This window comes from Pterocles gutturalis, unplaced genomic scaffold (assembly GCF_000699245.1).
Source record: "Pterocles gutturalis isolate BGI_N339 unplaced genomic scaffold, ASM69924v1 scaffold16650, whole genome shotgun sequence".
Lineage (NCBI taxonomy): Eukaryota > Metazoa > Chordata > Aves > Pterocliformes > Pteroclidae > Pterocles > Pterocles gutturalis.
This window is the reverse complement of record NW_010141199.1, coordinates 160-14,029: the sequence shown is the minus strand read 5'-3', so window position 1 is coordinate 14,029 and position 13,870 is coordinate 160. Positions and strand designations below refer to the sequence as shown.

General features: G+C 39.8%; 1 protein-coding gene across 1 annotated transcript; it reads right to left on the bottom strand.

Annotated features, from left to right (window-relative positions):
* Positions 1-9,710: 9,710 nt before the first annotated feature.
* On the bottom strand, positions 9,711-13,453 carry STARD4 (StAR-related lipid transfer (START) domain containing 4; the record flags this gene model as incomplete). Its single annotated transcript, XM_010083949.1, has 4 exons — positions 9,711-9,946; positions 10,499-10,613; positions 11,711-11,837; positions 13,404-13,453. Coding segments are annotated over 4 exons (528 nt in total), but the record flags the coding sequence as incomplete, so codon positions are not given.
* Positions 13,454-13,870: the final 417 nt, after the last annotated feature.

The window sequence follows — 13,870 nt, the reverse complement described above, 5'->3', positions numbered from 1 at the left end:
TCCTTGGGAATAACGGTGATCTATGGGACTCTGTAGAGGGTCCCAGGCTGATGCCACCAGCAGCCTACTGGTGTAGTGGCAGGTCCCTTGTTTGCCCTGCTCAAATCTTTATCATCTTGTCTGCAGGGAAACAGTAATTACAAACTGAGAGATTTGTTACTGTAAGTAATTAGAAACAAGAACAGTTAAACTGTTAGCTGCTGAGACATAACCCCAGCTGTGTCTTCATGCTATTATGCACAACAGGAACCACTTCCTTGTTCACTCCACATGCACATGAGAAGTCATGCTAATGCTTCTGGTTAAATAGCAGAAATTTCATTTAATATTCTATAAGAAACATTGCTTTGGGATTTGATTTTTTTTTTTTTTTTCAGAATGCACAGTGCTGAGACGCCTATGCTTGTGAGAAAATTAACTCTGAATTGATTAGCTGCTCAGGGAGAAAGAAAGATGGAGAGGTGGAGGGTGAACCTCTTAGTCCCTAAGACTAAGATAAATAGGACAGTCTTTCAGAACAGCAAGGGTGTCTGATCCAGCTTGCAAGGGAGTGGGAGAAGAGGGGAAGAGTCACTGAGTCTATCTCACTTGGGGGAAGCAGTTTTTCAGTCTTAAAGAGCTATACCCCTCTGGTCTTGCAAGCCTGGGAGGCACCAAGCAGAGTCTGGCTGACTGCTCCAAACCCACAGTAAGGAGCTCATCAGCTTAAGCTGGTTTTAACCTGAAGAAATGTGATACGTTAAGGGCTTGTGTCGGCTTGGCCTTAGTTTGGAGGCTCCTTGTGGCTCTTGGCTTTGAGGCTGGATGAGGACTAGACCGTGAGCAGGGAGTATTTTGCTTCTGTTAATTCAAGAGGAGTATATGCTGCATGGTTAGGGTATGTGCTGATGCTTCCAAGACAAACAGACAAATGGTGCTATTGACTTGTAACACAAAGTATTTTATAAGCCTGTTACAGAAGCTCATTGATCTCAGAGCAATGACGGCTGGACTCTATACAATGAAAAATGTCATATCTATTAGACTTTCTCAAATTAGCTCTGTGTCCTGTATGCTTGACTCCTTCTTTTACTGCTTAATGTGTAAGAAATCCTGTACTGTCAACACTGTTTGCTTGTACTAGCAAAGATGTTATCAGCTAAATAGAAGCTTATGGACTGCCTGTTTAACTGTACACTTTTACTTCAGACTAAGCCTGTTTGTGTAGTAACTTTTCTGATACTGTGCAAATGAACCAGAGAGAAATTTGAACCAGAAAAAATTGACAGTTTTGTTGTTTCAGTGTATTGTATTTGGGACCAATGTACCTGCTTGTGTGCTTGCATGGAAATTCTGATAAGCCATGAGAATATTCTTTGATGGTGGGAAGTCTATTTCTAATATGTGGCTTGCATGACTGATGCAAAATAAACTAGTACATCTAGAAATGCTTACATCTATTATTTGCTGACAGCTAATGCTCAGCATAGGATAAGGAACAACAGTCAACATCACAGGGAGATGTAATGATGGGTGTTATTGTTTGTATAGCACAGTCTTGAATGAATTCCAACTTGGTGTAGCATTTCCCTTTCTCCTCTTCCCTTAGCAGTTGGATAACAAACTAGATTTTTTATTAGTGGTGGAGTACAGAACTAGGGGGTTGGAAAGACCTTTGTAATGTTGTCCAGGCTATCCCTGTGCCCTGGGGAGTGTTATGTGAGATAGATTCTTGTCTCACTTGTTCTTGAAGACCTACAGCAATGAAGACACTGCCACTTCCTTGTGCAATCTACCAAATTGTTTTGCTAATTTTGCAAATTTGTGTTTTATAAAGTCTTTCTGTTGCAGTTAACAGATTGTCTATCATGGTGATCTGTTTTCTGCAACAGAACAGATTTGTGTTTTCTGTTATCTTATGAACCCAAAAGTTATTGAAATGCTCCTTTGTTAAGCATCCTCCTCTCTCAGCAGCACAAACCAAGTCCTTCCCCATAGGCCACATGCCCTAGGTCTTTCACTGCTCTTCTTGCACGCATATGGATTTTCTGCCTGTAATTCACTACTCTCTGTCTTGAACTATGTATCCAAGAGTTATGTAGCCCAAAGCTGCATGTGGTACCTGAGTGGAGGCCTTGGTAAGACTGAGGTGTTGGAAGGATTTTTTTTTTTTTTTTGGTCCTCTACTCTGTTCTGTCATTTAGTACCCTCAATGGTATTCCCTCCTGCTCAGTTTGCCATAGGTTGCTACTGCCATGGGTCTGCAGAATGGCTGCTTGGCCAGTTGGCCACTGTCTTGTACTGGTGCAGCTTGTTATTCCTGCCACCTACCAGCCTAACCAGTTAGGTTTGCAAACTGCTTGAATGCAGAGTCCCTTCACACTCCCTTGTGGGAGACGATTTTTCAAAACCCCTGAGGGATGTAAGAAATAAATTATGATAAGCTCTGCACGATGTTCTGCATGGTAACAGTGTTCCAGAAAAACTGTCTAATTTGGTGCTTCCATGGATGCTGCTGAATCTTTTCCCAAGCTGAGGCAAGGCATAGCTTCTTACTACAGTTTCATGAAATCGTCTTCTTCCCATCTCGATGACCAAGTGGAAAAGGGCAGTGGAAACTCAAAAGAAGAGAAGAGGGCATGTACAGGAGCTGGGTCTTATGGACTTTTGAGTTCTCCCTGGAGCTCAAGAATTTTGTGCTTTGGAGTGAGCTCTTAAAATAGTGCATCAAACAGCAGTGTGACAGCTCTGTTATGCTACAAAATAACATTACACTGGTTTTGTAGAGAGCTTGAGACAAAAAAATAGGATATCAGAAAGAACTGACAAGTCTGTAACCTGACAGAACTACTCAGAGGGACTGTTCATAGGTTAGGATAGCTGGAGAGTTAAACAAAACCATCCTGCCTCAAAAATAATAAAACTGCGTTTCTGCTGATGTGTGGTGCAGTCTGCTTCTTCATAAAGCCCTGGGTTCCTGTAGTTGTGATGTCCTTCTGAGCAGTTAAAACACCTTTTTCCTTCAACGTGTTGTACATGTGCAAGTAACATTTTGTCTAAAAAAATCCAAGGATGCAGATGGTTTATGAAATTATGCAGTATTTTTACATGCATTGTGAAATCTGTATACTTTCATTTGTCTTCTTAAAAAAATAATGCATGAAAGGCCTCTTCCCCCTTCCTCACTTCTTTTTCTTTCATTATTATACTTCAATTTCTTCAGGAAAGAGGCATGTAGTGGGTAGAACGTGTAGTGAGCATCATGTTTCCTCAATTTTTCTTCCACAAATGCATAACTTACATGCTACGGGCTGGGAGGCACACAGGAAGAACAGAAATGTATTTTGCCCATGTAGAGCATATGCAAAACTTCATTCTTCATCTTGCCTGCTGTTTTGCACCAGAAAGTGTTGTTTCCTTATGATCCCAGTAAAAAGGCAATCAGCCTCTGTAAAGTAACATTTAAAGTGCTATTTATTAGAGCTAACACAATAGAATATAGATAATTTTGCATTCCTTGAAATGCTGAGAACCCTGAGTTGTGGGGCATCCGACAGGCCTCTGGTGCAGCGTGCTGTGCAGATCCTGCCCGTGGAAGGGTCACCCTGTTTTTTGTTATTCGAGCTATTAACAGGATTTTCTTAAAACAATTCATCATTTCATTCACCAAACTACTTACCATTTCTGCTGTCAAGCAGGAAGGATGTGCACACAAGAACTTCTTGCTGCACTGTCAGATACAGGGAAGGCCATGCAGGTGGTGCGCTCACTGGCACTGCCTGGTGGCTGCCTGCGGGCTCCTCTGCTATCACCAGCTGGCTAAGTTTATCCTGCAGCCAGGGATTTATCCACAGCACAGCTGGTTCACTGCTGCGCGGGTCACTACCTCCTGAATGTACAATGGTATTCTGGTGAAGATAACTGCATCTGCTGGTCTTGGGAATCTTCCAGTATCTCAACTCTAATGGGCTGTTTCCGTACAGATGTTCATGTTTTAGTTGTATCTTTTAAATTAGCCTGATTGGTTGAGACAGGGAGACCATGAAATTCAGCAGAGATGGCTGTGCACACAGGGGCTCCATGCTTAATCCTGTATACATAAGAGATGCTGGCTTGTGGGGACATTGCTGATGCTCCAGTGAACAGGCATGCTGCAATTTCTTTCCTTCTTCCTCCAAATTGTGAGGAGCTCAAAATCCTGTGAGGCCTACAGACAAGGAGGGGCAGTATGGTACCCAAATAACAAATTGCTCATTTGCAACTGCTCAGATGCATCCCCTTGAGCATTGCCCTGCATCCCCAGTGAGCCTTGGAGCTTGAATGTGTAACACCACGCTAGCCACAATGCTTTCTGACTGGAACCCAAATTAAAGGCAGCACTCACACAGCCTGAGAAAGTTGGAGAAACTTACTTAGGACAGGAATATGCTTTCCAGGGTCATAACCTGCCTCAGAGCTGGGTCTGTGCTGGCACGCAGGTCAGTAGGCCTAGGTACAGAGCTCAGGAAATGCTGTCAGGCAAACTGGTCCACAGAAAGCCTGAGCAAGGTCGGTTTCTACTTACACTTTGGGCAGCAACTGATCTTCTAATAGCTCCATCTATTTTGCCTCTATCAAATAAACATTTTCAAGGATCGCCAGGCAGTCATACTGATTTGACTTACTGAAAGAGAAACTTTAATCACTTCAGAAGAGACAGTTCTGGATAACTGGGATTTGGGGCACCTTATCCCAGATGTCACACCTCTTATTGTGTGGGCCAGCTGTCAAATGTGCACAGGTATCTCCTGTCATGTGCTGTTACCATCTGTGCCCTGCTAGTCCACAAGCCTGAGGAAGGTTAACTCCACAATAATCAGTCCCTACCTGTACTCTAAAACTGAGTGACCAGCACAGCTCAGTGAGGACTGGAAAAGGCGGAATGTATTAGAAAGTTTAAATTGTGGTCTAGGACTTCAGGATATATTCTTTCCTAGAGAACATTTAATCTTTTGTATAGATTTATTATTATCTCCCCTATCTTCATATTCTCTTTCACTGTGAAATAGGTTTAAATATCACTGGCTTTTTAAATAATTGTAATTAACGTCCTTAATAATTTTCAGAAGATCTGAAGTGGCCTCTGTACCCATTCATAGCCCATTTTGAAGAGGGTGACCTGATACATGCCCTGTGAGAACGTGCTGTATCTCAGACATCACAGTTCCTTTTCTCAGCAACAGAAGACAGCTGCAACTCTTTGCTCTGAAGTCAAATGCTACAGAACTCTCCTGCCTTTATGCAGGCTTAGTAAGAGAAACAAGGAAAGGTTTTACAAAAGATACAGGCATTTTCTTCGTTTCTTTAGAAATAATTAAATACATGTCAAAATACATGTGTCAGCATGCTTTATAACCCTAATGTACATCTATGTGCCTTTTGCAAAGTGCTACATGCTCATGGGGTTTGGATTAATTTCCTTTTGGTAGTTAACAAACCATTTCTTAAACGTGCTAAAAGGTAAGTAATACTAAGACAAAATAATAAAGTTCTTCAACAGTAATTATGGGGTCATTACAAAAAACTATATGTATTTTTAGAATTTACATTTTGAGAAAATCCTGTTTGCATAATTTTGGTTCAAGAGATTTCTGTTTAGCAGAAATCTGCGTTGTGCATCTTCCTTGGCCTAGAACAAGTTTCGAAGTAAAGACAGGCTTTTTGGCTTTCAAATTTAAGGAGGCTAATTGATAGCATCAGAGATCACCGTGCAGCTGAAGATGAAGTACATCATCAGACATAACTTCCCAAAAAGTAACTGAATGCTACATCTGCCTGACAAGTATTGAAAAAGCTACATCATGAGTGTGTTGTAATCCATGTTTTAATTTATTCTGCAATTGCATTCAGAATATAAACACAATCTCTTAAGTGCTGAACAGTCAGTTAAAACCACAGTTAAGACAGACTTTGACTTTCTGAACATAGGCACAATTTGACTGGTTTCAATAGAATTATGGCTACTTTTACAGCAGTAAACTTCCTAGGTTGAATCACCAGCTCACACCATCAAAACAGTTCTGGTTACTTCTGATTACTGGAGGAATTATACATTCTTTTCATGTTTTATAAATTAATCATGTTTCATGTTTATAAGTTCATCAAATTTGAGATCAGGGCTTGTGCTGTTCCCAGAGTATCTATCTGAAGTACTGGTTCACCTCCCAGCAGGCTTGGGCTGCCCCCAAATTGAACTTAGCCCAATCTCCATTGTCTGCCTATGTTAATAAAATAAGGAGCACAACTACAGGCAAGGTTTAATGCTGGAGCTTTTAGATGAGGAACAGCAGCTAATCATGAAAATTGTCTTACCTTTAGCCACCTTTCCCATCCACACACAGAGCATCTAGTTAAAGTGACAAAAGACTGAACTGTCATATTGCCTAAATCCATGAAAAAGTAATTTAAATAAAAATACTAGTTATATAAAAAATTTTATGTGCCTCTATATACATGCTATTTCCGTAGCAAAAACTGGTCTCTGCTTTTCTTGGGCATCACATTCAGAAATCACTTTTGGATAACTATATTCCACTATATTAACTGAAACACTCTTAAACTCGGATACTGGCAAACCTCACAAACTTGCAGAAATTCTGCTGCTGTGAGGATGACAGAAACCTAGGTATTTTGACAGGTATTATATGACAGAATACCAGGTAATTTACTTTGTCTCCCACTACCTCCAAATAAGCAAAACATGGGTTCCTGCAGTTTGTCCTTTCAACTGCTTTCCTGTTTTCACTGTCTTGCCTCCATCTAGATTGTCCACTAACTTAGGAGGAAAACAATGCCATAGAGGGAAAAGAGGTTCTGATTGGGTAAGTACTTGATTTTGTGGCTTTCGTGGTTCTGAATGTACTCTGGCTAAAGAACAGCTCTGCTTCAAGATCTAACATTCCTCTCAATCCTTAGCTATATAAGAAATTTTCAAGTTTTGTTTCCAAATAAATATAACACAGTATGAATCTGGACATCTTTCTTCTAGTTCTGTACTACTCCATTTTTTTTTGGAATAATGACTGTAAGGGTAGCAGCTATGCATTGCTTCAGCAGCATAATCAGCATACACTGTCAATCATTGCACTCCTAATCACAACAATTTTTAGAAGCCTCAGATTCCCCAAATAAATCCTTAAAATTTGTTAGCATCTTCCATGGCTTCTCCTCTTCTGAAAACTGGAGAATCGTACTGTGTTCTTTTATTGATTAAAAAAAAATTGCCTCCATGCTCTGTTTCCAGTGTTATTTGAACGTGCAGATTCATTGGCAGAAGCAACAGACTATGTCTGTTAGAACACACAAAACCAGTTTAATTGGTGCTTAAGGAATAAATTACTATAATACAAAATAGGCGGCCTGCTTTGCTTTCAGAAACTTTAATTCACAAAATCTTTCTGTTTCCAGGCCTGTTACTGAAAACAACTCTGGTAATACAAAGGAAACCTTCACAAAGAAATTTTTATTAAAATCATCATACTTAAAATATGGTAGCAATTTTCTTCCATTTTAACACAAGTTCTCTTTTCTTCAGCTGTTCTGTGTTTCATCAGTCTATCCTCACTGAAAGCATAAAAAGCCATTTCACTGAACACTAAATAAGGACAGATGCTCTAGAGGTGTTAGAGCCCTTATAATGGGCGTTTGGAAAAGGGATCTATTAATCTTTTCTGCAGTGCCTAGTGTTGTACAAACATCATCCTCTAAGTGTCTTGTGCTCCCTTTTGACCCATTTGAAGTGCCTCTGTGCAGATTTAAAACGGGCTTTTTACAGAGCAATGGAATATTTTTGTCTATATACATCTGTATCACAACCCCTCAATCAGTCCCAGCAGTTTTAAAAAAAGAAGACATGAATATGCAGATTCACTATACATATAGTCTTTATAACTTGGGAAGAATAAATAGGGTACACTTCACACAGCTTCCTCTATAATCATGTCAGCATTCATCCCACAGGCCACTATTGCTAGGCCTTTCATACTTGCCTCTGTACCAGTACTAGAAAGGAGTGGATCATAGCATTTAGGAAAAACTATGTCTGCTGACACTGATTCCTTACTGTCCTTGGTGGTGAACTTCCAGTACTGTGGGGGAAACAAGGAATATAGAGAAGATGGGAAGAGTAACCAAGAAGTTTAAAGGGAACCACAAAATACACACAACCCATCAGGGAGTTGCCATTTTCTGCCTATGAGGACACCAAAGGCTGTTAGACGCCATTGTTTTTAACCATCTTAAACAGTAGTAAACGCCTTAATACATGAAACACATTCGAAGAGCCTTCGCTGTATCTGGTGTCATGTTTTTTCCTACCTCTTTGCTTGAGCAATGAGAAATGTCTTCACTGTTCAGAGTTCAGCTACAGTGGCCAGTGTCAAAAGAACCAATATTGCAGGGGAACAATTTTAATCTGATTTTTTTTTGAAAGTTCATTGGATTGTATGCATACAACTGCCCCCAAAATACTAGGGCTCCAAGGTACCCTCCCTAACTACTATGCACATAAACTTCCCTTTACTAGCACTCGTAAAACATAGGATAATTACAATCTCGTCTGTGCAAATGATGCATACCAACATTAAGAGCTCAATGTCAGGTTTTAAATAGAATTCAGGTTCCTAGCAGCACATACAGTAATCCTTTGAAAGCCCGTGCTATGTACCTGTCAGCATCACTGGGTGGTTAAATATCCTTTAAAAAGTTGACCCTCCATTCTCCAGCAGATCTGAACAATTCAGGTTTGAGCTTTGGCCTTCAGTTGATCATGTTTTAAGATGCCAGTGCACCAATGCCTATACCTGAAGTAAGTAAGCTGTCCTTTCTGTGCTTTAGTAATTGTAGGATTTTCAGTTAAGGAAGATGAAAAAAAACCCCATACACAATAACATGCAAATTTAAGTTAAAAATTCTTTAGAAGTGCAGAGTATCACAGAATATCCATAGGAGGCTTGCTATTTTGACAACTGTGTAAGTAAAAGCTCACTAAAAACTATGGAAAGACACCTGAGGACTTAAATGAGCTTTGGATCAGCTGTAAGGGCATTTCTTTAGCTATGCACCAAGACTGTTATATACAACAGTTAAGTAGGTTACAGTTACAATCTTGAAGAAATGCCAATAATGAATACTTATTTTTGCTAACAACAGCAAATAGCTTTCTTACGAATAGTATCACTTAACAATCTAGCTATGTAATATGCCTACGATAAATCAATTTTTTAAAGACAAATTACAGATGCACCTGTACAAACAAAACAAATCAAAAATTTTAAGTAAATATAAAAATATATATATTACAAAATTACATCTTCAGTGAGATGCTGCCTGTACAGTGACCTGCACCAGCAAAATGCTGAGGACTCCACTCTCAGTACTTCTGGTGATAAGATGCATTTTTCAAGCCCACACACACATCTTCTGTTTTCTACCTAGGAAGCCAGGGCTTTAGAGACTCAGACTACTCCTCACACAGCCGCAGAGTGCTGAGCAGGAAACAGAATCTTGCACTGTGAATTAGGAATGTATGCTAAGTATCACATCAAAGAGTACTTGGTAAAGTTGATTGGATTCCTCAACATAAAGGTTCAGGTAGCATTCAGGAACAATGTTACTCACCTCTTAACTCAGTAGCTAATCTAACCTAAGCTAAACAATATAATTTGATTGCAAGAAACGCACAGGCTTTTGAGTCACTGCTTGTCCCTTTTCAGTGCCTTTTTGAGGTCAGAGTAGAAATTGGCCAAAGTGCTAGACATGGCAGTGTCTACTGCAGACTGTGGCAGCATCCCTCGGAGTTCAGTCTGAATATAGCCTGTCAAAAGACTGTGGCTAGGATAGTCCTTAAGAGGGACACAGAACCAACCACAAGGGTGATTGAATCCACGGACAAAGTTAGGTCCCACCTCTCCATGGTCTAGACTTACACCTATCAAGGAAAACAAACAAAAAAAGGTAAATTAACTTGAGACAGATAAAAAAATAAAGGTACAGTAAATGTAAATCTGTACATTTCTGCTTGGGCAACTGAGTAGAAGTGACAGTCACACTTCAAGTTTCTGGGTAATTTCATGCATGGAAGTTGTCTGCTCTTTATCCAAACTCCACAACAGACAAGAAAAGCTTGATAAGCAGAAATACTGACATTAAAAAAGACATTCCTTCCATTTACTAGCAAGCTGAGCAAATTATTACTCCACCCAGTTTGCCGTAAGAGCTGAGCCAGAGCACTCAAGTTGTCTCTACCACTCCTGTACCACAGCTGGCATAAGTGAAACTTGGCACACAGGGATGGCTCATGGGTAAACCAGTAACTTGTATACTTCTTTAAATCTGTAAAATGTTAAAATACTTTTGAGATATTTGTTGGATACTATCTTACACTATTTTTGAATGCTTACTGCAGAACTAAACTTAATTTGAAACAAATCTTAAGCCAAGCAGCTTTTGCAAAATAAGAATTAAGCAGATGATGCCTTACCACATGTTAGAAGCCCATCTTCATAGGTTGTAGTGTAAGAGAAATCAACAAACTCCCTTGGTGCTATGATGTTCCAGAGCTGGCCAGCAGTGGTGTAGCGCATCACACAGCAATTCTTGTTGAGTCACAGAATGAGGAGGGTAAGAAAACAAAAATATTGTAGTATAATGAATACAGGGAAATCTATGCTTGTAGGCAGCTAGCCTTTTCCACAAAGGTCACAGCCTTTGTCAACTACGCTGTGCAAACAACTTCAGTGAGGTCTGAATGGCTATGGCATTTTCAGTCTAAATGCTGGAAGTTTGTAAGGACTTGCAGTCTGCAACTGAGACCTGCAACGGCAGAGCATATCTGGTACCTTTAAACCATACTGACTAAAACTAGAGAGCTCTGACATACCTGAGAACTGAAAGGCATGTGGCTTAACCATTACTTAGGGAGTCTGAAAGGACAGTGAATAAATTGCAAGAGGCCTCTCTTGGTACTAAGATGCTCTGTCAACTACTTTCAATCCACCAAGTGAATAATAAAACAATGCAAACAAGTCTTCAAAAAAGGCTTTCTTAAAAGATAATAAATCTTCCTTAAGAGCCAGAGCAAAAGATTAACCCTGTTAAAGCCAGACATCCACAGGGTTTTGAAGCCATACTGAATGTCCCCAGTAACCAAACCAGCCCTTCTGTAATCAACTTCCAATCTACCTTTCTTTAGCAAGTCCTGCCCCTCAGTATGAACTATTTTGTCTCCCAGCACAAAGCCCTGTCACACAGTGAAGTCAGCCTTTCAGGAAGAGGGAGAAGTTCCAGCTTCTATATGTGTGGATTATTAATACCCACAATTTCATTTGCTGTGGAACAGAAGAAAGTAAGCTCTATGAAACAGCTCTGGCATACGAAATATCACACTGTAAGTCCCTATATGAATTTTATCAGAGGCTACCAGAACTCCCAGGTCTGAGAGAACTGTGACTGACCAAATTTTATTTTTATTTTTAGCACTGATGGAAAGATGAACTTTGAGCTTCAGAATAGGACTGTGCAGCCAGAAAGCCTCATCTAAGGTCACCCGTTGCATCTTTGCACAATATCCCACATGCATGCAGAAAACAGGCAGAAAAATGTTAGTATTTGTTAGAATGACTACTCTGCTGTACTGCTAAATTCATGTATGCATCTATGCACATTTCCCTTAAGAATCTAAACGAGTCTTCACCTCTTCAAATGTTTCCATGATGTCCATTGTAGTCATTAAGCTGTCCCAGTCTAGCCTATAAGGTCCAGGGCGGATATGATCCACTATTCTGTTAGTAACATCTTCCACCACTCCTTGAGCTTTGTAGCTAAAGAAACACATGTTTACATTTAAAAGTGAGAAATTCTTAATAAATATTCCATTAATTTGCAACAGCACAATTACTATAACACCTTGGTACCTGGACTTATGGTGAATGGACAATTGTATTGTACAGAAAGAGACCTATGGGTGCATTTATTCTTCTCTGCAATAAATATTATTCTGAGAAACTTTGTCCTTATGCTGTAATCAATATTTTGTAAATGGCAAAGTTCTTCCTCAGATAAAAATCATCATGTTTATTTCTCTAACAATTTGTTATTTTGCTCTTCTTGCTGGCAAGGGAGTCCACCAAGGACAAGTAAAACTAAAAGCAAAAAGAGAATAGGAATACAACAGGAAAAACATTTTTCATAAAGTAGAAGTAACAGTAGTAGAACCAAGCTAATGAGAAACTATGTTATGCTTTGATGGCATATGAGTACAAAATAAAATAATTTGGTATATGACATGACAGAACATTAATCTGTTGTCAGATATTTTTAGTAGACACCAGAGATTTTATTTACTTGAGTTACAGGGCCTCCAGCTCCTGAAGGGGGAGAATCCATCAGGACCATTATTTTCATTAAGCTGCTCTTATTAATAGTAGGTAAATAGTCAAGCAACAGAGTCATCTGTTCACTTGCACCATTCCCCATATTCACTCATAATTACCTGGCTGGAGCCAACGTCAGCTGTATGCTCAGAACTGGAGGACCAGATAAACATGTCAGTGGCTTCTAGGTCTGTAAAGTTCTTCGAAGTGTCCTTTATTTCACGAGATGTATGCACAACCCTGGAGTCTTCATCTGCATATAGCAGCCACTGCATTCTTGGCAGTGGTTCAAGTTACACAACCTGTTGATGCCAGTGTGCCTGTGGCCCTGCACAGAGTCAGCAAGACTCTTGGTGTCTGGGGGCATCAGCTCTTGCAGATTCAACAGGACTTAATTCCGCAAAGCGTTATCAGTATTTGAGATACTTTCAAATACACCTTTTCACTTTCTGTTGAAAGTGACAAGGTTGACTTTCTGTTTCTTCAGAGTGCTGTTTTCTAGTAACTATTTCTCTACCTAAACCTAAAGGTACCAATAGAACCCAGTGACAGAAACTCACACAGAAGGGCCTTGATGTCACACATCTTTCCCACAACACCACACTTGATATTTTATTCTATTGCAGTTGCATAGTCACTGTAACAGTCCAAGTACTGACTGGGTTCTCACTCATTAATAAGACTTTGGCCCTACTGAGCCTGGACATGATTCTGTGGTTTGCAGACCATCTTTCTACAGGTCTGGGCATATGTTCGTACCCAATTCAGCCAACAGGTGTTTTGTGGTGTGTTTCATATTTTTCACTGTTCGTTATTCTAGACGCCATGCAATGCTAAACCATCAAAGTATAACACTAAAAAGGCATAGTACAAGCACACTAGATGATCCACTTAACCTCTCCTATGGAGAACCTGTGTAGCTGAGGGCTGTATAAGCCACAATCTTCACTTCTAAATTGTACGAAACACATCTGTACAACCTTAAAAATTTATCTGCTCTGCAGGCAAACTTACAGGTATCCACTGAATTCCTCTGATGGTTTACGCCACACAGTTGCATCTTTCTGAAAGAAAATGGAAGATATTATGTTAATTGTCACTCAATACCATTATAAGACGTCCACAAAATGTTTCAGTTTTTCTGAAGAAAAGCAAACAACTTCACCATTAACTGTGGTTCCTCCCAAAGTGCTCATTGACGTGGGCACTTCTGTACACTTTTCTTAAGAACAGGAGCAGATGTTTCAGACATCTTTTACTTGTAATCTTCCATCCTTTCAAAAAAATCAGTTAACTGCCTTTCTCAGTGTCAAATGCTAGATGTGTGTGCAGAAATAGGGCTTTGCAGGCCAAGTCAGTTTACCATGAAAACAGACAGCATAACAGAACTGCATTACCAGGTAGAGCCTTTTAAATAAAAGGCAATGGGAAAGCCATTGTCTGGACACTATTTAAACAGGAAGACCACAGAACTTCTGCTT